General features: G+C 38.6%; 2 protein-coding genes across 2 annotated transcripts; both read right to left on the reverse strand.

Annotated features, from left to right (window-relative positions):
* Window positions 1-314: 314 nt before the first annotated feature.
* LOC104108176 (uncharacterized) lies at window positions 315-4,327 on the reverse strand. The gene is made up of 4 exons (XM_033659181.2): window positions 4,289-4,327; window positions 3,900-4,037; window positions 1,003-2,915; window positions 315-904 (listed from the first exon to the last, which is right to left on the reverse strand). The coding sequence occupies exons 1-3, from the start codon at window positions 4,325-4,327 to the stop codon at window positions 1,245-1,247; spliced, it is 1,848 nt and encodes a 615-aa protein (XP_033515072.2). The 3' UTR covers window positions 315-904; window positions 1,003-1,244.
* A 1,816-nt stretch (window positions 4,328-6,143) lies between these two features.
* Window positions 6,144-7,558, reverse strand: LOC104107880 (uncharacterized). The gene has a single exon (XM_009616829.4). The coding sequence runs from the start codon at window positions 7,399-7,401 to the stop codon at window positions 6,409-6,411; it is 993 nt and encodes a 330-aa protein (XP_009615124.1). The 5' UTR covers window positions 7,402-7,558; the 3' UTR covers window positions 6,144-6,408.
* Between the last annotated feature and the right edge of the window lie 18,252 nt (window positions 7,559-25,810).

The raw sequence follows: 25,810 nt of genomic DNA on the forward strand, positions 1-25,810 counted from the left end.
TTGGTTTGAAGCTTAGTATATTAAAGAATATAAACGTGACAATTGTGTTCGTGATTGTGGCAAATATTAGCACTATTTTAGAATTAGAAGAGTTGATGAATAATAATTTGGTATAAATAATAATTTGCATCAAGTGGAGATCATAATAACGAGGTACTCAAGGCATATATAATAAGATCAGTATTTTTAAGAGCGAGAAGCGCAAAAAAGCAACAAGGGCTCGCCTCGCTTCAAAAGCGAAGCGCACGCTTTATTAAAGTGAATCACAATTCTTAAAAAACATAATGTAAATCTTGCAAAGACACAATATAAAATTATAAATAATCAAAAAATTCAATTTAAAAACTTAAAAGTAGGTACTAGGTACCACCAAATCCTCCACAAACCATAGGACAAGCAAAATCAAAGCTACTAAATTACTAGAATCAACATATTATTCTTCTACTCTTCTTGTTCTTCTTCAAGATTGTCAAAATCTTGAATTCCTCTATTATCTTCAATATTGCTCGTCATCTTCTTCTTCCCCTTCCTCTTCCTCTTCATGATCACTTTCATCTTCATCAATTAGGGATATGGATCGACTTCTAGTAGCCACACTTTTTCCCTTCCTAATCGAGCTTGAACTTGAAGTATTCCCCCTTAAACCATAAGGATTCTCCCCAACTCTACTAGCAACCGCAACATCACCCCAAGTGAAATTAGAGTCGTCTTCAAATACTTCATTATCTTCATAATTTTCGGGGACTCCGGTTAGCCACTCATTAGCCTCATCAATATCATCCAAAAGAATTAGATCAATTAGATTGCGGTGGTTGTAGCGACGCCTCAATGCTCTATTGTATTTTATGAACACTAGATTATGGAGGCGCTTCAAGGTTAGTCGATTCCTCTTCTTTGTATGAATCTCCAAACAAGATGTGTCAACTAATTAGTAGGAGTTGGGACAATTGAGATATAATTTACTTTATTTCAAAATACGAAATAATTCTTTTTATTTCTCACGTGTTCAAAAACGCTCCAGTTCCTTTTACATCCGGTTGAGCTACATGTTAAACTTAGAACTCTGATGGCGAAAGTTTGTAAATCCGGAGTCTCTACACCATATTGGTCCCACCACTCAACTATAGAAGTGAAAAAATATATTCAAGAGTTAATAAGTATAAAAAATACATTAAAGTTAGAGCTATAAAATATATAAACACTTGGTCACCTGGCGACTTCGTCTTTCTTTGTTTAATAGCAAGTCAGAGCTTAAAAAGTCCTTCAGCTGCCTTGTAAATAGCAAGCTGATCTACTATCTTTTCTTGCAAGTATTCATTTGGGGTCAACTTGATAACAACCTCATGGAATCGTGTCCACACTTCTCTAGCCAATGAATTATTTTCATGCTGATCATAAAAGAGTGACGGGTTCAGAATAAGTCCAGCAGCATGCAAAGGTCTATGAAGTTGCTCACTCCATCTTGCATCAATGATCTGAAAGACCTTTGCATATTTCTGCTCATCAGTGAATGATGCTTGAATAGCCTCCTTGGCCCTATCCATAGCTTCATAGATGTAGCCCATTGGTGGTTTTTGCTCCCCATCCACCAAACAGAGTATTTTAACCAAAGGGCCACCAATTTTAAGAGCATGAAGGACATTATTCCCAAAATAATAAGAAAGAATAATGCGTGCAACATCTTTCCCCGCACTTTCCATTGCAAATTTACTTTTGCTCCATTCTTCTGAAGTGAACAACTTTCTCAAATTGGCTTTTTGCAAGTGGATACTATGCAAAGTCAAGAAAGTAGTGGCGAACCTTGTCTTGCCCGATTTCACCAATTTTTTTTGTCTGGTGAATCTTCTCATCATATTCAATAACAAGGGCCGCTGAGAAATATAAGAATGTACCCTAACGCCCTGGCCAAAAACTGTAGAGAAGGGTTTTTCCTTGAAAATGTCCCCGAATATTAAGTTGATACAATGAGCCGCACATGGAGTCCAATAGACATTCTTGTACGCTCCTTCCACCATGCCACTCGCTTTCACATTTTCACTCGCATTATCAGTGACCACTTGAACAACTTTGCTTGGGCCAATCTTTGTAATGGTGTTCTGAAACAAGGTGAACATTTTGATGTGGTCAGTGGATGAGTCCCTAGCATCAATGGACTCAAGAAACAAACTTCCCTTGGGAGAATTCACCAACACATTAATAATTATTTTTTCAATTCTTGCCGTCCACTTATCCATCATAATGGAGCAGCCATACTTGTTCCACGCAACTTTATATTCCTCCACAATTTTATTAGTCTCCTCCACCTCCTTAATTAGATAAGGACCTCTGATTTCATGATAAGTGGGAGGCTTCATTCCAGGTCCGTATTGACTAACGACCTCAATAAAGTCTCCAAAAGTATCAGTATAGTTGACAAAATTGAAGAGGAGCCCAGCATCATAGACCCATCGTGCAAAAGCTCTAACTGCACGATCCCTCAAAATGTCCTTAGCAATTTTTTGTACATCTTTTCCACCGCTCTTTCCTTCCGGCTTCGTTGGGAAATAGCAATCTATAGGACCTTTAGTCCTACTCGTACCCGTCGATCCATGGCTTGAAGAGATTGCATCTCTTCTCCGTTTTGTTGGAAGTGACAATTCTTCAATATCATCATCATCATCATGAAGATTGGTCACCAATGGTTGATGACTCATTTGATTATTTTGCTCCTTCTTCTCAACAAAATTCTTTATTTCATTCCTCACCTCCGGTGGGCATTTCGGACAACTTGTGACGTTTCTATCTCCACCAATAAGATGAAATTTAAAGCGATAAATTTCACCCGTTGTAATCTTGTTACAAAACTTACATACAACATTTGTATTCTTCTCATTAACTCTATCCCATATCGCCAAGCCGGGTCTTTCTCTTTCGATCTTTGAGACATTTTGAAATCCATATTAAGATATAAGAAAATACATAATCAAATAAACTGAAAATACATATAATATATATAATAATTAATTTTATAAACTGAAATACACATTAAAAAAATTAAATAAACTAAAATATAACATATATATATAATAATTAATTTTCTAAAATAAAATACATATAAAATTAATCAAATAAACTAAAAATATAACATATATATAATAATTAATTTTATATACTGAAATATATATTAAAAAAATCAAATAAACTGAAAAATGTAACATATATAAATAATAATTAATTTTATAAACTAAAATACATATTAAAATTAATAAATAAGAAGAATAAAAGGGGGGAAAAAACAGAATCTGGACGGGTCAGAGATAAAGGAAGAAGAAGAAGACGCTGACCAGTGTGCAAACGCTGGACTGGTCAGAGTCTCAGAGATAAACGAAGAAGAAGAAGGAAGAAAGAAGGAAAAAGAAAGAAAAAAAAAAGCAGAATCTGGACGGGAACAAGAAGAAGAAAGAAAAAAATTACCTGGACTGGTCAGCAATGTGGATGAAGTTGAAACCCTGCTTTGGTCGATCGAAGAAGAGAGAAGAAGAAATGGCCAATTTTGGTCTTAGGGTAGACCCAAACTTTGTTTTTTTTTTAAAAAGGGCCCTCTTAACAGAAGCGAGCGCTTAGTCGCTTCTGTCGCTTCGTCAACTGAAGCGCACGCTTCACACGGTCGAGTCGCCTAAGGCTGTTAAAAGCGATGGCTGGTCGCTTCGCGCTTAAAGCGACGAAGCGATGGCTTTTTCAAACACTGAATAAGATGACAACTAAAATTAATGAATGTCATAATCTATACCAAATACAGGTTTATCAACAACTTCTGCATTCGCTGCAGGTAATTCGAATGAATGACCAGCATTTTTTTTGGTTTCCTATATGATGTTTGGTACCCGCCCGACCAAATCAGTATTCGCATGGGAAAGTACCACATTAGGGGTAAAGCGCTCCCTAACAAAGGTGATACCAAGGGCTCCAACCCGAAGCCTCTGGTTAAGGATGAACGAGTACTTAACACCCACAAAATCCTTGTTCGTAATGACCAGCATTTCAAAGTTCAGGAGATGCTGCAACCAATATCTTTTGCTAGTATATTCAAAGCTAATGTATTCATTTTCCAGAGATCATTTATGAAAGGACAAATCTCTAGTTCTTTACTGACCTTGACTCGAGTATATGCACTCGGAAACTATTGATGTCAAATATAACCCAACAAATCGCCAGCAAATGATTAAGGATGTGAAATTTGAACTGATTACAGAAGCTTTTTTTATTTATCTATAAGTACTAGAGTATGTATATATTAGTGGTGAAGTACAAAGACAAAGGCAGTAGAAGTGGAATGCTGTAGTGCCATCGCTGAAGTGTAATAGAGGTGCTGAAAACAAAAAGGATACCAGTTGCTATTAAGAAAACCATCATTCAAATAGAAGCTCGCAAAAATATGGCACCCTAAGGGTGTGACCTAGCGGTCGAAGTAAGTGAAAATAATGGGAAGTGAAGGTTCAAATCCTGGCAAAAACAAAATGCTAATTGATTTCTTCTAACCTGCCTAAGCTTCGGTCAGCAAAATTATCCGATATCTATGCTGGTAGGCGTAACAGGTTTTCGATGAAATAGTCGAGCTGCAAAAGCTGGGTCCAGAGAGAGAGAGAGAGAGAGAGACAGAGGATCTGCGATGTGCAAATGCCCAATAGTAATCTCTAACATAGCTTCTATGCACCAAAGTTAGTAAGTCATCCCCCTTACTTAATCAGAGAGTAGTAACCATGTAAAAACCTTTCAATATAAACCAGACCTGGATTCACTTTGGTAGATTAATGCAGCTTAAACCTTGTGCATGAATTCACTTCCACAGAGTGAGATAACCTCATCGAGTACTCTTGGAAATCAACAGATTTACGCAATGTTTTAGAAAATCAAGTTCTCTTAGATGGTCAGATCGTCATGTAATTGGATGAGAGAGGACAAGTAAAACCACTGACTGAAAAGTGAAACTCTGCAATTCTACTCTCTTTATAATGCTCAGCTGCAAAGTACTAAAATCATCTAAAGCCTCTAAAAAATTTCAACCTTTCTTTTACTCAATGATCATTAGATATACTTTTTGAGGAAAAACGTTACAGAAGTATGTCCTACCTATGAATATGATAAGATTGTCTAACAGGATCAAGGCAATAGTTCATCAAAATTCCAAATTACAACCAATTCTTGTAATTCAGAGCATGGTGATATCACTCACGCTTCATGCTGCCTTCTACCTAAATCTAATTGGTATAGTGTAGACCATTTGTGCTGGTTAACTAAGAGGCACTAGAGCAGCTGTAGCAGGATTAAGCGAGAAGCCTAGTCAAAACCTCTGTTACAAATCTTAGGCCAAAGAATGCATAACTCGAATAGTTTTATCAACATAATATAGATATTTCCAGATCAGAAGTATGGCATGCAAACTAGCAGTCAGAGATCTTTATCAAAATACAACCACACTATATTCATCCAGCAGACACAGTGGAACCCAAAGCATCACTATCTTTTTTCTTCTTATAAATATAAAAGCCAAAACATCATTATTACTTGATCTCATTCTCCTTTTTCCAGACTCTTCCAGAACTGGTATGCTCAAATCTCTTAAAAGCAGTTTCAGGAAAACGCGTAGAGAGGATGTTCAAAGAAAACATTAACGCAAGCGATAACTAGTATTGTGGCCATGTTTTAAATAATAGACATATGTGCTTGTCCATACATTTTAAGCATTGTGTCCTCATCTTTTTACATGTTTGTTAGAAATGCCAGATAGAATGCATATATTATGTCTATTAAACCAAATTTTCCTTGCTTATCTACAGCATGATAAATTAGAGACGCTCACAGGAAGTGTATTACTTCTAAGAACTTCACTTATCTGTTCAATGTCTAGTATCTAGAAAAAGTTGAAGCTCAGCAGCCTCAACTCTAAAGTTCTACAAGAAAGTTCATTTACAATTTAAAAGTCCAAATATAGAAAATGAACTACAACAACACCAATAACGACCCAGTAAAATCCCACAAGTGGGGTTTGGGGAGGGTATTGTGTACGTAGACCTTACCCCTACCTCGAAGGAGTAGAGAGGCTGCAATAACAAAACTAGAAAATAAGCCCCGAGCTATGAACGGGAAATATAGTAAAACTCCTATTGAATAAGAAACTGTTATTCATCATTAGTATCAAAGAGCAAGTCTTCCGTATACAACGCACAACAAACGAGAAATTTAAATCAGTTTAAAGAATTTCTAACACAATACCATAATTTGAACTAGAATCATCACAAAGAAAAAGCATAAGACCTTTTTTTTCTCAACTCCTTTTTACAAAGAGAACTCCAATGTCTAAAGCATAACTACCTTTGCAAAGAATAAATCCTTATACCTAGTAACAAAAAATTCTAACCCTGGATTACCTCAAGGATGTGTATGATAGCCATTAGTTCCTGATTCAGGAACTGTCACAATAGCCTTTTGCATTTCTACATTCCTCTCTTCTTTTATCCCATTCTCATCGTCATCTTCATCAGACTCCAACGTAAAATGACCTTGACTATCCATTTCCAAGTGTTGCATCTCAGCTCCAATAGGTCTATACCGCATATGTTCAGGGCCAATACCATTCTTTTTACACACAATTGAGTACACAAAAGCAATAACAGTCACAAGAAGAGCAAGGTGACAATTAAACTGAAGGGTAGCAATAGCTCGACCGCGATGATACTCTGGATGACCTTTACACTTAACCGTATAATTACCTCTACTCTTTTCATGCAAAGAGCAACCTTGTGCTATCAAATCAGAGAAAAAAGAGAACCCCATTTGCAGAATCCACATTCCTTGCAAGATTAACCCAATCCCACGTCCCAATTTAGCATATTTCAATTTGGGATTTTTTAATTCAAGAATTGAGCAAAATGCACAAATAGTAATAGGCACAAGCAAGAGATCATAGTAACGATTCTCAACTCCACTTGGGTCTTTTCTTTGAAGGTAAAAAAGCAAAAATTCCTCAGCAAAAGCGAAAAGGCAAAGCAAACTGAGGATCTTGGAAGGTAAAAGATAAGATTTTTTTAAGTGGGTCATTAGGCCTAACACCGAATAGAGCAAGAAAAGAAGAGAAATTGCAATTACCTGCAATTGAAGAACTGAACCAATTTGATCTTTAGAGTTAAGTGCATCAAAAAAGGATAAAAGGGAATTGAGAATGAAGAGAAATGAGAGGATTAAGATTGATACAAAGGTGATTAATGAAGAAAAAACAGAATCTTGGGCTTGCTTCTCTGTCAACGATTGGGAAGTGGAGGACGGTGATGAATTTTTCAGGGCAGCGGAGGAGGAGATTAAAGATTCCCAAGCGCCGACTAGTATGAATCCGCCACCGGCTACAGTATAGGAGAATAGCCCCATTGTTGACTTTGATTTTCTTTAGATCTCTCTCTTAAGGAATTTTCTGTATATATGTTGAAGGGGGACGGGTTGTGCCAACCTATTAAGTCTGCGCCCCTATAGTTGGACTTGTCTGAATTTGCTTTCCACCTGACCTTCGTAAGAATCAGAAACTCTCTTATTTTTTTCTTGCCCTTTTTATTTTTATTTTTTTTGGGGGGGGGGGGGGGGGGGCGTCGATTTGTACATCACATTGGTATTGTGTATATTTGTGTTTTCTCAATACGAGAAAAGATTTGGAAACATTTGTGTTCTCCAAAGTTGTGTGTTGTGTTACACAAGCTCAACTTGCACAGGTATCTAGAGTACTTTTTATCTCTTTTTTGGGGGGCTATATTAGTGCCTTATTTTTCTTTTCTTTTTCTTAATAAGATCATGATCCATAATTGTTATAGATCCATATGCACCAAAACTACCAAACCACATAGGAAGTGTTGATGCTCCGTATCTATTGAGATCAACTAAAATGTTGATTAACAATTGGTTTAAGGTTGAGGCGTTAATCTTTTTGAATTAAGTCTAATTTGGTTATATTTTAAGGTGGCCTTTAAGAGATGTTTTAGGTAAAAATTTGTCTGCAATTGATATGCTTTAATATGTTATGTAGGCTTTAGTTCCTCAAAACATAAATATATCATTAGTGACAAACATGCTTAAGTAAGTTATACACGCGACATATGATCAAAGTAGGAAATTAAAGAATCATAAAAATACATGTAATATAAATTAGGAAATTAAAAATTCACAATGATGTATATATTGATCCTGTGCTGATGTGTTATCCCTGTCTTCCCTTTTTGCCTTCTCTCCGCTTATACTTGTGATTCTAGTGTATATATTATCCTTAATATTCTTTAATGAAGGAAAAAGTCACAAGGTAAATAATATTTCACCTCCTAATGAGTTTACTTAGCGCAAATTCGTATTGATTAGGACAATGAGTTTTCGCATTACAGATGCCTAGGAAAGAAAAATGTGACAAATGTATACGTTCAGCCTTTCCTCCCAAATAAAGTACACCAGAATTAGCACATTTTTTATACGCCACGCCCACGTTATCCTTCACATTTTTGTGCCTATGCTTGTTTTAATATACTATAGTTTTTCTCGTGTACGCCTCATGTTGATCCCCTTGGAAACTTCTTGTTCTTTTCTCTTACAAAGTAAAAAACTGCACTTTTTGTATACGCCAAAATCTGTACTTTAGGACATTTAGCGTAATATGACATTAAAGAAAGAGTCGGTCGAGCTCGCCCAAGATGCAGCGAAGTCATTGGCCGAGGTGCCAACATGAGCCGTAATCGAGATGTTGACAGGAATCGCCGTCGAGATGTCAACAAGGATCGAGGTCGAGATTGACTATTGATGATAAGACTTGTAACGGCTAATTTATCAAGATATGATACTAAAAGGAAATATTTTAGTGGATATTCCCTGCATTTGTACTATTAAGGTTTTCTAGGAAAAATGCTCCATATATATAGAAGGAAGAGACAATGATATGGGCATGTAATATTGATTTTGATAAGAACACTTTTGAGAAATAAGACTCTCTATGGCAAAAATACAAAGACTACCTTTTGATAAAGATTCTTGTTCATATTATTCCCACCTTTCCACCAGATCCGAGGATTGTTCATATGAATCTTAGACCTATCTGTCATTCATCATTGTCAGGAGAAATATTCGTTCAACCCACTAATTATTGGGTTAATCTTTCTCCTTATTTACCTAAATGTCATTTATTGTTAATTATATCTCCATTAATGTTCAGGCTTTAAGAATTTTTTGCACTTATTGTCATCAACCATTCACGGGATCTGTCCCATCTACCATACATTTTCAAGATTAGTGTCTAGAGTTATTATCTTTGACTAGATTTAACCCCTTGTTACATAAATTTAATAGTTTAACCGGAAATTATACTTTTTGGTCAAACAATTTGGCGCCGTCCGTGGGGATTTTCTAGCTAAGTCTTTTAGTTTCTTCTAGATCTACAACCGACACTGGTTACTGACATAAAAAAAGAACCTTCTTCTCTTTTTATGCATAGATCTAACATGGCAAGTAATAGAGATGAAGGAACGAGAATAATGAGTGACCTCCCAACCAACCTCATGTACATCATCCACGAAAGTTTTGAAGTAGTGGACGAGGACACAATGACCAATGCCTCTCATATGCGAAGTGGATCACCCCCTCCCTACTGCAGTATCACAAAATCTCATGGCAAGACAGCCTCCACATCTGTGGGAGAGGAGACACCACCAGTGATAAAGAAGCTCCTTGAGGCTTGGCTAACTGATACACTGACCAGCATCCTTCATAAGCCAGTTCATGACGCGGCCGTAGTAAAGGCGAGATCATGTGCCTCACCATCAGTGGACGAGCATCATGATCAACCTCCTCCTCCACCCACGACGACAGGTATTACTCACAGTGTTGTTAACAATGCAGGCGACGACGCTCTCACAGCCATTCTGAAAAGGATGGAGGAAATGAAAAACGAGAACAAGACACTTCGGGATCAAATGAGAGAGCACCAAGAAATGGTCAATAAAATACCGGGAGCTCCTAAGTTATTGCCGAAGAGAGACATCGGCCGGTTCGTCGAGCAGTCGTACAGTGATAGCGCTGCCCCACATGTCATACCAAAAACCTTTAAAATGCCACCTTATCTGAAAATATACGATGGCACAACCAACCCCGAGGATCATGTGACCTATTAAGTCACCACCGTGAAAGGCAATGATCTCGCCAAAGAACAAGTATCCTCTATTCTGCTAAAGAAATTCGGCGAAACCCTCACGGGAGGTGCATTAACCTGGTACTCGCAACTGCCAGCACGCTCCATCGAAACCTTTGAGGAAATTGCCGATAAGTTTGTGATAGCCCATGTTGTGGCCAAGAAGGCCGAAGCAAGAGTGAATGACATCTTTGCTATCAAATAGTCCCCGGGAGAAGGACTGAGGGACTTCCTTGTCCGTTTCAATCAAGTAAGAATGACTTTGCCCAATGTATTAGAAGGAATAACGGTAATTGCTTTTCAAAATGAGCCTAACAGAAATGGTTCAAGGGAGACAAAAAAATTATTAAGTCGGCTTATGAAATATCCCCCAATGATTTGGGACGAAATACATAACGCGTACTGTGCTGAAGTCCGAGCAAACGAAGACGACCTCAATGGCCCGACTCATCGCCTGGCCTTGGTACAAGCAGAATCCAGAATAGATCGGAGAAATGATATAAGAAGAGATCCAGTGGCCTCACGGCCAAACCAGGAACGACATCTCCCATATGTCAGAACTACCATTGTATCCTCATCTCGTCATGAAGAAGGCCCACCCTGATCAAGAACAGGGACTCACCGGAATGAGAGAGGTATGCCCCATTTACTATCCGATCACAATTTTTGCGTGTCACCTACAGATATCGTCTGCGCCTTGGAGAAGCTCGGACCAAAGGTAAAATGGCCACAAAAGATGAGGTCGGACCCGAATACCACAAAATCAGACGCCCTCTGCGAGTTTCATCAAGAGCGAGTACACAAAACCGAAGATTGCATCGCCCTAAGACAGGAGGTCATAAACATGTTGCGACAGGAACACCTCAAAGTATTGCTGAGCGATTAGGGAAGGACCAATTTTTCCAGGGGACACGAACAACATCAAGGTCCGCCGAAGCCTCCCTCGCTAGCCCGTACCATCCACATGATCATCGGTGGCAGGGATGACACTTTCATCAACAGCGTGAAGTTCACCACAACCCACAAGCTCAAACGATCGATCACCCATGAATGGTATGATAAACTCGAAGGAAGTATCACCTTCGATAAGTCAGATACCAATGGTTTGGAATTCCCTCAGTATGACGCTCTCGTTATTACTTTACGAATTTTAGATACCGACGTAAGACGAATTATGTGTCACGACCCAAACCAATGAGGAGTGACGGGCACCCGGTGCCTTACACAACCGAGTACCAACATAACATATCTTTATGTATCATGGGTAAATGATAAGGAAAGGTTGTTGTAGGATAACTAAAATAAAACATTAATACCAACCTGGGCCTATAAGACCAAAATGATCACTCGTACACTAAGCATAGGCCGACAAGACCATACAATCTTTTACGTACATGGAATATGTCTACAAGCCTCTAAGAGTAGATAAATATCATAAAAGTAGGGACAGGGCCCCGACATACTAAAAAATACATGTCCGAATCATACTGACCAAATAAGCAACTTCGGAGCAAATGGAGCGCACCAACATCTTCCGCTGAGCTAATAGCCTGCTTGGAGAACTCTCAACCTGTCTATCGGGACCTGCGGGCATGAAATGCAGCGTCCCCAGGCAAAAGGGACATCAGTACAAATAAAGTATCGAGTATGTAAGGCATGACAGTAGTATATAAAAGACATGAAAGAAACATGAAGTAAAGAACTCAACCTGTAATTTTGAATAGCTCTGTGAATCATAAAAAATTATAATGTCATGCATGTGCGTATAAATGCCATACCATGTATAGGTATATACGTACATAACATCATCAAGCCTATGAGGGCATCCCATCCCATCATATCATCTAAGCCATTGTGGGCAAAATCATCAACGTATACCAGCTGATTATGTGGTGGTGCGTATATAACACCATAACCTCTTCCCATATCCCATATACATATAATAAACGTGTATATAACTCCATCTGGTCATGGGTCAATGTACATGTATACATGAATGAAATGCATAAGAAGTACGTTAATAAGATTTCTCAAAATGTCATAAGATCAATAGGCCTTTGATTAATATCATGAATTAAACTTTATCAACTTGCGTATTTTTTCTGAGACCCGTGAACAGATGATAGAATAATAAGACACATGGGGAATCAAGAATATAGACATTCATAGTATTTCTATGAATAGAGTCATTTATGAAAGTTGCATATTTGCTCGTTTCGTTTGTATTGTACGGATCATGCCAAAAGGAAATGAGGGATAACCTTAACATACCTTAACTCCGTTGAGTCCTTAATACCTTCCAAGAAATTCTTCAAACAACTCAACCCAATATACCACATCATAATGAGATTCAAAATCAGTGATGAGTAAAGGCTAAGTCCGCAACTTAAACTAGTAGCTCGTTTACGTAAATTTGGACAGCATCTCCCCTGTAACTAGGCCCTCCTCCAATACCATATACCAACAACAACAAGAACACAACAATAATAACATGTAAGAATCATTTTTCAACCTTATCTCTATCACAATATACCACAAAATAGCCCACATACCCTAATCACTTCACACATAAAACGACAACCAAAGTAGTGTCAAACAACTAAATATAATGTAACGACGAACGACCAGCCCACCATTTCATCATTATGTGGTGTTTCTACACACAATTTGTCCTCCAAAACTCCATTAAATAGTATAAAAATATACATCCCAAAGCCAACACGAAACAACCTACAAAACAGTTCACTACAAGTCACACAACTCGAACTCACGGCTTTCGATCACCGTCCCGTGAGTTCTAATTATTAGAAAATGAATTTATCAACCTTCCTTAATATTTTAAAGCTTAAATACAGAAATTAAGAATTTTATTAAATATTAAATACATTCCAAAACTAAAACTACAAAGAAAAAGAGAGGCGATATAGCGATACTTTCGTCGTAGGGATAGTTCTGATGTTATCGTTTCTCGATTTCGTATCCGGAATGTTAGTATTATTTGAAGCACTATTAGAGAGCTCAAGGACAGGTTTTTATGGTGTTATCTGGTCAGGTTCTATGTATAAATCAAGAGAGAGACGAGTTAAGACATATATATCAACATTTGAAAAGTCAAAAGGTGCTAGCTTGGTACCCTCTCATTCGCCCATCTTCCGATGCTTATATCTTTTTATCCAGATATCGTATGAACGAACGGTTAACTGTGTTGGAAACTACATTCCAATACCTTATATTTTGTATATAATATGTCCCCAAAAGACCTTATATAGCACACGCAAATTTATTTCTCAAAAAGCTCTATTACAGGGCAAATCCTTAGTCGGTTTTTCCGCAACTTTAATCCGATTTTTCCAAAACTTTATATTTTCTATACAAACATCATATATAGCCATATTATAACTTTAAAATCATTTAAATCATGATTAACAAGTCTCATATTCATTACGTCACCTTGGGACGCATCGGGTGTAACAATCTTTCCCCCTTAGAAACATTCATCCGCGAATGTTAAACTCCTAGAAATCTATAGAAATTTTGGCAGAGTCTCTTTTGTAACGGTACTATTACCAACCTGTCACACAGCAAACCCAACAATACAAAGCCACTAAGGGCCACAATCATCAATATTACAAATGGCCTCACACGACAAATAACAATAACTAACATAAGAATCAAGTACCATATACGTACCTAAAGGCTGTGGTGTCTCAGTCTGGTCCTCCTCCACATTATTGTTAATCCAAAGTACTTTAACCGAAGCCACATCCTTAGTTCTTAATCTACGAACTTGTCTATCTAGTATAGCAATGGGAGCTTCCTCATATGATAGTTGCTCTGTGACCTGAACATCGTTAACTGGAACGACTCTAGAAGGATCTCCAATACACTTGCGGAGCATAGACACGTGAAAAACTGGATGTACTGACTCCAAGTTGGAAGGCAAGTCTAACTCATATGCTACCTGGTCTACTCTACGTATAATCTTATAAGGTCCAATGTACCGAGGGCTAAGCTTTCCTTTCTTACTGAATCTCATAACGCCTTTCATCGGTGATACCTTTAGGAATACGTAGTCGTCTACCTGAAACTCCAAGTCTCGTCGTCGATTATCTGAATAGGACTTCTGACGGCTTTGAGCTGCTAATAGCCTTTCCCGTATAAGCTTAATCTTCTCAACTGCCTATTGTACCAATTCTGGTCCTACTAACTTAGTTTCCCCAACCTCGAACCATCCAATAGGTGACCTACACTTCCGTCTGTAAAGAGCTTTGTATGGAGCCATCTGAATGCTTGAATGATAGTTATTATTATATACGAACTCAATAAGTGGAAGATGATCATCCCAGCTACCCCTGAAGTCCATCACACAAGCATGTAGCATATCCTCTAGTGTCTAAATAGTACGTTCAGCCTGTCCGTCTGTCTGGGGATGAAATATTGTACTAAGACTTATCGGAGTCCCCAATCATTTTGGAAGGACCTCCAGAAATTAGCTATAAAATGAGCACCTCTATCTGAGATAATAGATATAGGGACACCATGAAGTCGTACCATCTCCCTAATGTAAAGCCTTGCATAATCCTATGCTGAGTAAGTAGTCTTGACATATAGAAAATGGGCTGCTTTTTTAAGTCTATCGACAATAACCCATATAGCATCGAACTTACGTTGGGTACGAGGTAAGACTATGATGAAATCCTTATTAATCACTTCCCATTTCCAAGTCGGAATCTCTATAGCCTGTAATAATCCACCGGGTTTCTGATGCTCAATCCTAACCTGCTAACAATTAGGGAACTGAGCAACAAATTCTGTTATATCCTTCTTCATTCCGTCCCACCAATATATTCCCCTGATATCATGATACATCTTCGTCGCTCCTACATGAATAGAATAACGAGAATAGTGAGCTTCTCCCATAACCTGCTGACGCAACCCTGCCATATTAGAACACATAATCGACCTCGATATCTGAGGACTCCATCTCTTATAATCTCAAATGGTGTATTCTCCTTTTGAGGGGATGTATCTCTATAATGAGCTAGCACATGATCCTCATACTGTGTTCCTTCACTTCAGTTACTAAAGAGGATGTTGTCGTGTCCTGAATAGTAACTCCGGTATCACCTGAGTCCAGTAATAGAACTCCAAGACTAGCTAGCTGATGAATCTCATGGGCTATCCCACACTTCTCTGGCTGTAAATATGACAGGCTACCGATAGATCTACGGCTGAGGGCATCGGCTACTACATTAGCCTTCCCCCGATGGTATAAAATATCAATGTCATAGTCTTTCAGTAGCTCCAACCATCTCCTTTGGCGTAAATTCAATTCCTTTTGATTGAAGATATATTGAAGGCTCTTATGATCCGTATAGATATCAACATGAATACCATACAAATAGTGCTTCCACATCTTCAGTGCATGAATCATCATGGCTAACTCTAAATCGTGGGTAATTCTTCTCATGCTTTCTTAGCTCTCTTTAAACATAAGCAATTACTTTTCATGGTTGTTCTGCCACTTCTTGTATGAATACATGGCTTATCTCATTGTCCACAAATACTGGAATTTCCTGTAACTCATATGATCTAAAATATCATCTTTTGATTTTTTTTCTTCCCGTTCATTAGCCACGATAGATGCCACTTTCTTATGGAGTGCATACAATGTTGCTGTGAGACTGTTGTTACAAGACCATTTCTTTCTTATGTCACTATGCTTAAGTTGAAGCCTTCTTCCTTATTTCCTCAGCTAGTCTTTCTTTGTAATACTTTAGAGAGACCCTTTGACTCCTGTAAAGTTACAAGCTTATTATAATGTATACCCGAAGGAATTTTCGATGTTCTTACTCACCTATAAATATCCTTAGTTATATACCTCCGTGTCCTTGTGCTCATAGGGTTACTTCTGAACTCAAATTTTGATTGTCTCCTTAGTGGCATTCTCTCTTATTTCCGTAACACGTATACAGTACCTTTAACAACCCCAACTCCTATCTGAATATTTCTTAAGGATTATGATGTCATAATATTTGTGAGACTGAATTCCCTATGTTGGGTTTCACTATGTTTATCTTGCACAACCTGCTGATTTATCTGTATCCACTTATTTAGCCATGGCTAGGCTCTTCCTGAATCAACTACTAACTCCACGTTAGTCCATTCTCATATCTATATTCTGCGTAATCTCTCTTAGGTTATATCCTTTGTCTTAACTTACTCCACACACTGGCTCCTTATGTATCTAGTGTTCATTTGCACTTATTTATCAATAGTATCTAGTGATAGAACCCTTACTGCCTCTCCCCGTCGTCATGCTTACATAATGTTCTAGAGTCGTATCATATCTGTATGATCTGAATAAATTCAATCTCATTCCTTTTGCCTTTCTACCACATTATTCCTTTACTATTCCATAGTTACCTTAACCACATAACTCCGACTTAATACCATATCACACCATCTTCCCTCCTTTAGGAGAGTACTAACATTTATTGCTATGAAGATTTACCTATAAATGTTTCACCTCTTCATATTTGGCGTCTTTTCACATCTTCACGAACTCTTACTTGACTTGCGGTAACCCTTCTGTACCAGGGATGATTTAATTTCTTACACACAAAGGTGACACCTAGTGTAACTGGCACACTTAGTCCCTTAATCCTAACTCTGCTCACAACGCTTGTTTTAGGGAAACATCTCTTGAATGACCTTTAAAAATTATTCTTCTATTGTCCATTCAATTATTGCCCGGAACGCGATCCCTGAAATTCGCACGATGTCAACTATTATCAAATTCTTCGGTCCTGAATTCAATATTCAGTTTATCTTATTCACTAACCCATACTAAATTTTATTACTCCGAGGGTCTAACTTTTCCTTCTGGTAATCACGTATGAGTCACCAACTCATTTTTCGAAATGGGGACATGACTTTATGGCTTATACTCTTTTATTGTCTCAAGGCATCTAACTTCTTGTCTTTTCTTTCACTTGACTATAGAATCTGTAGTCCTGTCATATTTTGATTTAACGTTATCATCCATTTATCACATATTACTCATAATGCTTCATTTACTTTCTTCTTATTCTCCTGCTAATATTTCTGTATATCACCTTATTATGAAAACTTCCTCAAAATATTCTTTCACTTTTAGCCCCCCTTGATTCAACTCACTGGCTCTTCGGGTCGCCTAACACTCTCTCTTTACTAGGGACGAGGGCCATACAAAGATAAATATTTATCCCTTCTAGTATTCATATCTGATTGTACTATTCTAGAGTGCACCATCTGGGTGTCTCACAAGGAGAACCATTACCACGTTTGAAATATCCCTCGAAAATGTGAGCTAATGATAACAACCTATCCACAATTTTGGGTTACTCTAACTCCAGCTGGATGCTGATATCCCATCCTTCTCTTAAATTATATCTGTTAGGTCCCACATGGCATAACTGAAATGGGTGTTGTCAAATGAATATATCTTTGTTATTGTTGAAAGTAACTCATAATGCTTATATTTCTCTGCCTGAATTGTAAATACAGATAATCTTCACTAACTGGGCACCTCGTATCCTTCTTCACCTAGCTTCTTTTACTTGTTAAAACTTGTATCTACCATCTAATTCTCTCGTTGCTTTTTACCATAAGGGTAGATAGATATTCATGCCTTAGGGCTCCTTATCAAGAGGCTCACATGTCGTAGTACACACGTATCTACTGAAGGCCTTACATTTACTCATCATAAGCATGACGCAAAATCGAGTTCCTCTTACTCAACTCTTCCACAGCCACATTCAATCTCTTACCAATTATCTTTCTGGATGTAGATGTTGTTGTATAACGAATAAAATAAAATTAGGAATTTGAATTTCTTATAGCTGAGCTCTACCAAACGATCTAGAGTAAGAAGAAAGAGTGACAATCCTAAATTCACTATAGCCTCCTTCTTATAAGTGTGGTGCACAACACACCCATAAACAAGACTCTACTAGACACGGCTTGTCGACTCCCAAGGACTCTGATACCACTTCTGTCACAACCCAAACCGATGGGCCGTGACGGGCACCCGGTGCCTTACACAACCGAGTACCAACATAACATATCATTCTGTATCATGCTATCATGGGTAAATGAGACGAAAATATTGTCGTAGGATAACTAAAATAAAACATGTAATACCAACTTGGGCCTATAAGACCAAAATGATCACTCGTACACTAAGCATAGGCCGACAAGACCATACAATCTTTTATGTACATGGAATATGTCTACAAGCCTCTAAGGGTAGATAAATATCATAAAGGTAGGGACAGGGCCCCGACATACTAAAAAATACATGTCCGAATCATACTGACCAAATAAGCAACTTCGGAGCAAATGGAGCGCACCAACATCTTCCGCTGAGCTAATAGCCTGCTTGGAGAACTCTCAACCTGTCTATCGGGACCTGCGGGCATGAAACGCAGCGTCCCCAGGCAAAAGGGACATCAGTACAAATAAAGTATCGAGTATGTAAGGCATGACAGTAGTATATAAAAGACATGAAAGAAACATGAAGTAAAGAACTCAACCTGTAATTCTGAATAGCTCTGTGAATCATAAAAAATTATAATGTCATGCATGTGCGTATAAATGCCATACCATGTATAGGTATATACGTACATAACATCATCAAGCCTATGAGGGCATCCCATCCCATCATATCATCTCAGTCACTGTGGGCAAAATCATCAACGTATGCCAGCTGATTATGTGGTGGTGCGTATATAACACCATAACCTCTTCCCATATCCCATATACATATAATAAACGTGTATATAACTCCATCTAGTCATGGGTCAATGTACATGTATACATGAATGAAATGCATAAGAAGTACATTAATAAGATTTCTCAAAATGTCATAAGATCAATAGGCCTTTGATTAATATCATGAATTAAACATTATCAACTTGCGTATTTTTCTGAGACCCGTGAACAGATGATAGAATAATAAGACACATGGGGAATCAAGAATATATACATTCATAGTATTTCTATGAATAGAGTCATTTATGAAAGTTGCGTATTTGCTCGTTTCGTTTGTATTGTACTGATCATGCCAAAAGGAAATGAGGGATAGCCTTAACATACCTTAACTCCGTTGAGTCCTTAATACCTTCCAAGAAATTCTTCAAACAACTCAACCCAATCTACCACATCATAAGGAGATTCAAAATCAGTGATGAGTAAAGGCTAAGTCCGCAACTTAAACTAGTAGCTCGTTTACGTAAATTTGGATAGCATCTTCCCTGTAACTAGGCCCTCCTCCAATACCATATACCAACAACAACAAGAACACAACAATAACAACATATAAGCATCATTTACCAACCTTATCTCCATCACAATATACCACAAAATAGCCCACATACCCTAATCACTTCACACATAAAATGACAACCAAAGTAGTGTCAAACAACTAAAAATAATGTAACGACGAACGATCAGCCCACTATTTCATCATTATGTGGTGTTTCTACACACAATTTTTCCTCCAAGACTCCATTAAATAGTAGAAAAATATACAGCCCAAAGGCAACACAAAACAGCCCACAAAATAGTCCACTACAAGTCACACAACTCGAACTCACGGCTTCCGATCACCGTCCTGTGAGTTCTAACTATTAGAAAATGAATTTATCAAACTTCCTTAATATTTTAAAGCTTAAATACAGAAATTAAGAATTTTATTAACTATTAAATACGTTCCAAAATTCAAACTACAAAGAAAAAGAGAGGTGATATAGTGATACTTTCATCGTAGGGATCGTTCTGATGTTATCGTTTCTCGATTCCGTATCCAGAATGTTAGTATTATTTGAAGCACTATTAGAGAGCTCAAGGACAAGTTTTATGGTGTTATCTGGTCAGGTTCTATGTATAAATGAAGAGAGAGACGAGTTAAGACATATATATCAACATTTGAAAAGTCAAAAAGTGCTAGCTTGGCACCCTCTCATTCGCCCATCTTCCGATGCTTATATCGTTTTATCAGAATGTCGTATGAATGAACGGTTAAGTGCGTTGGAAACTACATTCCAATACCTTCAATTTTGTATATAATATGTCCCAAAAAGACCTTATATAGCACACTAAATGTATTTCTCAAAAAATTCTATTACACGGCAAATCCTTAGTCGGTTTTTCCGCAACTTTAATCCAATTTTTCCCAAACTTTATATTTTTTATCCAAACATCATATATAGCCATATTATGACTTTAAAATCATTTAAATCATGATTAACAAGTCTCATATTCATTACGTCACTTTGGGACGCACCGGGTATAACAATCTTCCCCCCTTAGAAACATTCGTCCTCGAATGTTAAACTCCCAGAAATCTATAGAAATTTTGGCAGAGTCTCTTTTGTAATGGTACTACTACCAACCTGTCACACAGAAAATCCAACAATACAAAGCCACAAAGGGACACAATCATCAATAACACTAATGACCTCACACGACCAATAACAATAACTAACATAAGAATCAAGTACCATATACGTACCTAAAGGCTGTGATGTCTTAGTCTGATCCTCCTCTACATTATTGTTTATCCAAAGTACTTTAACCGAAGACACATCCTTAGTTCTTAATCTCCGAACTTGTCTATCTAGTATAGCAATGAGAGCTTCCTCATATGATAGTTGCTCTGTGACCTGAACATCGTTAACTGGAACGACTCTAGAAGATCTCCAATACACTTGCGGAGCATAGACACATGAAAAACTGGATGTACTGACTCCAAGTTGGAAGGCAAGTCTAACTCATATGCTACCTGGTCTACCCTGTGTATGATCTTATAAGGTCCAATGTACCGAGGGATAAGCTTTCCTTTCTTACTGAATCTCATAACGCCTTTCATCGGTGATACCTTTAGGAATACCCAATCGTCTACCTGAAACTCCAAGTCTCGTCGTCGATTATCTGAATAGGACTTCTGACGGCTTTGAGCTGCTAATAGCCTTTCCCGTATACGCTTAATCTTCTCAACTGCCTGTTGTACAACCTCTGGTCCTACTAACTTAGTTTCCCTAACCTCGAACCATCCGATAGTTAACCTACACTTCTGTCTGTAAAGAGCTTCGTATGGAGCCATCTGAATGCTTGAATGATAGTTATTATTATATGCAAACTCAATAAGTGGAAGATGATCATCCCATCTACCCTTGAAGTCCATCACACAAGCCCATGGCATATCCTCCGGTGTCTAAATAGTACGTTCATCCTGACCGTCTGTCTGGGGATGAAATGTTGTACTAAGACTTATCGGAGTCCCCAATCATTTTGGAAGGACCTCCAGAAATTAGCTGTAAAATGAGCATCTCTATATGAGATAATAGATATAGGGACACCATGAAGTCGTACTATCTCCCTAATGTAAATCCTTGCATAATCCTCTACTGAGTAAGTAGTCTTGACAGATAGAAAATAGGCTGCTTTTGTAAGTCTATCGACAATAACCCATATAGCATCGAACTTACATTGGGTACGAGGTAAGCCTATGATGAAATCCTTATTAATCACTTCCCATTTCCAAGTCGGAATCTCTATAGGCTGTAATAATCCACCGGGTTTCTGATGCTCAATCCTAACCTGGTAATAATTAGGGCACTGAGCAACAAACTCTGCTATATCCTTCTTCATTCTGTCCCACCAATATATTCCCCTGATATCATGATACATCTTCGCCGCTCCTACATGAATAGAATAACGAGAATAGTGAGCTTCTCCCATAACCTGTTGACGCAACCCTGCCACATTAGAACACATAATCGACCTCGATATCTGAGGACTCCATCTCTTGTAATCTCAAATGGTGTATTCTCATTTTGAGGGGATGTATCTCTATAATGAGCTAGTACATGATCCTCATACTGTGTTCCTTCACTTCAGTTACTAAAGAGGATGTTGTCGTGTCTTGAATAGTAACTCCGGTATCACTTGAGTCCAGTAATCGAACTCCAAGACTAGCTAGCTGATGAATCTCATGGGCTATCCCACACTTCTCTGGCTGTAAATATGACAGGCTACCGATAGATCTACGGCTGAGGGCATCGGCTACTACATTCGCCTTCCCCCGATGGTATAAAATATCAACGTCATAGTCTTTCAGTAGCTCCAACCCTCTCCCTTGGCGTAAATTCAATTCCTTTTGATTGAAGATATATTGAAGGCTCTTATGATCCGTATAGATATCAACATGAATGCCATGCAAATAGTGCTTCCACATCTTTAGTGCATGAATCATCGTGGCTAACTCTAAATCGTGGGATCGGATAATTCTTCTCATGCTTTCTTAGTTCTGTTTAAGCATAAGCAATTACTTTTCATGGTTTTTTTGCCACTTGTTGCATGAATACATGGCTTATCTCATTGTCCACAAATACTGGAATTTCCTGTAACTCATATGATCTAAAATATCATCTTTTGATTTTTTTTCTTCCCGTTCATTAGCCACGATAGGTTTCACTTTCTTATGGAGTGCATACAATGTTGTTGTGAGACTGTTGTTACAAGACCATTTCTTTCTTATGTCACTATGCTTAAGTTGAAGCCTTCTTCCTTATTCCCTCAGCTAGTCTTTCTTTGTAATACTTAAGAGAGACCATTTGACTCCTGTAAAGTTACGAGCTTGTTATATTGTATACCCGAAGGAATTTTCGATGTTCTTACTCGCCTACAAATATCCTTAGTTATATACCTCCGTGCCCTTGTGCTCGTAGGGTTACTTCTAAACTCAAATTTTGATTGTCTCCTTAGTGGTATTCTCTCCTATTTCCGTAACACTTATACAGTACCTTTAACAACCCTAACTCCTATCTGAATATTTCTCAAGGATTACGATGTCATAATATTTGTGAGACTGAATTCCCTATGTTGGGTTTCACTATGTTTATCTTGCATAACCTGCTGATTTATCTGTATCCACTTATTTAGCCATGGCTAGGCTCTTCCTGAATCAACTACTAACTCCACGTTAGTCCATTCTCATATCTATATTCTGCGTAATCTCTCTTAGGTTATATCCTTTGTCTTAACTTACTCCACACACTAGCTCCTTATGTATCTAGTGTTAATTTGCACATATATATCAACATTTGAAAAGTCAAAAGGTGCTAGCTTGGCACCCTCTCATTCGCCCATCTTTCGATACTTATATCTTTTTATCCGAATATCGTATGAACGAACAGTTAAGTGCATTGGAAATTTCATTCCAATACCTTCAATTTTGTATATAATATGTCCCCAAAAGACCTCATATAGAATACGAAATGTATTTCTCAAAAAGCTCTATTACAGGGCAAATCCTTAGTCGGTTTTTCCGCAACTTTAATCCGATTTTTTCCAAACTTTATATTTTCTATCCAAACATCATATATAGCCATATTATGACTTTAAAATTATTTAAATCATGATTAACAAGTCTCATATTCATTATGTCACCTTTGGACGCACCGGGTGTAACATTATGGTAAATGACGGGAGCGGCGCGTGTATTATCCATCGCCGAGTACTCACACAAATTAAACTCGAGGACATATTACTACGCTGCATCACACTAACATGCTTTAACAATGCAGTTGAATGAACATCTGGCGAGATCACACTCCCTGTCCTGACGGGTGGCGTCACCCTGGAGACCACTTTCCACATCATGGACCAGGACACGGCATACAACGTCATAATAGGGCGACCATGGATACACACCATGATAGCAATACCCTCCAGCTTGTACCAAGTCATCAAATTCCTAACTCCATGAGGCATATTCAGCATACACGGGGAGCAACGCACATCTCAAGAGTGCTACCACATCACCCTAGACTGCACGGCCACCCAACAAATGAGAGAGAAAGAGAGAGAGACATAGCAATCAATAGGGTCGAGGTCGGTAAGTGATGACAGCGGGGACGGCATCAGAGACCCCGATATGGCCGAGGCCGCAGGATCGACCATAGAGGACCTCGACCCCGTTCAACTAGACATTAACGACCACAACAAGAAAGCTTACATCGGCTGCAAACTTCAAGAACCGGGTAAGTTTCGTGAATTTTTAACTACTAACGCGAACCTTTTTGCTTTTAGCCATGCAGATATGCCAGGTATCCCAAAGGAGATCGCCACACACAAATTAAATGACGATCCACTCTACCCGTCGATGAGGAAGGTTCGACGTAAGTTCAACTCCGCAATGAATGACGCAGTGCGCGAAGAAGTGGAAAAATTATTAGAAAATGGCTCCGCCAGAGAGTCGAAGTATCCCTAATTGGTCTCCAAAGTGGTCATGGTGAAAAAGAAGAATGGCAAGTGGTGGATGTGTGAAGATTTCCCCGACCTAAACAAAGCTTGCCCCAAGGATTCGTTTCCATTACCTCATATCGACCAGCTCATCGACGCGACTGCCGTGCACGAGTTGCTAAGTTTCTTGGATGCCTACTCAGTCTACAACCAGATCCTTATGGAGGAAGAGGACCATGAAAAGACCACCTTCATCACCCATCGGGGTGACATACTGCTACAAAGTTATGCCTTTCAGATTGAAAAATACGGGGGTAACTTAACAAAGGTTGGTGACAAAGATGTTCAAAGAACAACTCGGAAAAATGATAGAGGTATACATCGACGACATGCTGGTCAAGTCCAAAAGGAAAGAAGATCACATTGACCACTTAAGAGAAGAATTCGGCATACTCAGGCAATACGACATGAAACTGAACAACAAAAAATATGCGTTCGGCGTGGCCTCAGTGAAATTCTTGGGTTTCCTAGTGTCGCAGCGGGGTATCGAGGTCAATCCCGACCAAATCAAGGCCATCAACGGGATACCAGTGCACTTGACCCCCAAAAGGCAGGTCTAGAAGTTAGTTGGCCGTATCGCCGCTCTTTCGAGGTTCATCTCACGATCCTCCAATAGGTGCCACAAGTTCTTTGACGTACTAAAAAAGTAGAACGACCTCCAATGGACCCCTGAGTGCGTCCAAGCCCTGAAGGAGTTAAAGGTGTACTTGTCCTCTCCACCGTTGCTCTCAAAACCGGAACCAGGACAGCCTCTCCTCATCTATCTCGTCGTGTTCGAAGTGGCTGTGAGCACAGTCTTAGTCCAAGAAAATAAAAGTACGCAATCTCTCATATAATACATTAGCAAGACATTAGTCGACGCCAAGACCAGATACCCCTATCTTGAAAAACTGGCTCTAGCCTTAGTCGTAGCTTCACGAAAGCTTAGACCGTATTTCCAATGCCATCCCATCTCGGTTATCACATTTTCCCCCTTAAGAAGAATTTTACACAAACCCGAACTATCAGACAGATTGTCCAAATGAGACATTGAACTAAGCGAGCACGATATTACATATCGACCGCGAATGGTGATAAAGTCTTAGGTCCTCGCCGACTTCAGTGCGCATATACGGCCCGAAGTCGAATAGGAAGCCGCCCACGCTTTTTCCCAAACACAAGACCTCTCGGTCCTATACACCGATGGTGCATCTAACGCATTGTGGTCCGGGCTGGAAATCGTACTCGAAGTCCCAACGGGCGAAGTGATTCGCTAGTCCATAAGGTGCCCGGACA

This window comes from Nicotiana tomentosiformis, chromosome 2, assembly GCF_000390325.3.
Source record: "Nicotiana tomentosiformis chromosome 2, ASM39032v3, whole genome shotgun sequence".
NCBI classification, from domain to species: domain Eukaryota; kingdom Viridiplantae; phylum Streptophyta; class Magnoliopsida; order Solanales; family Solanaceae; genus Nicotiana; species Nicotiana tomentosiformis.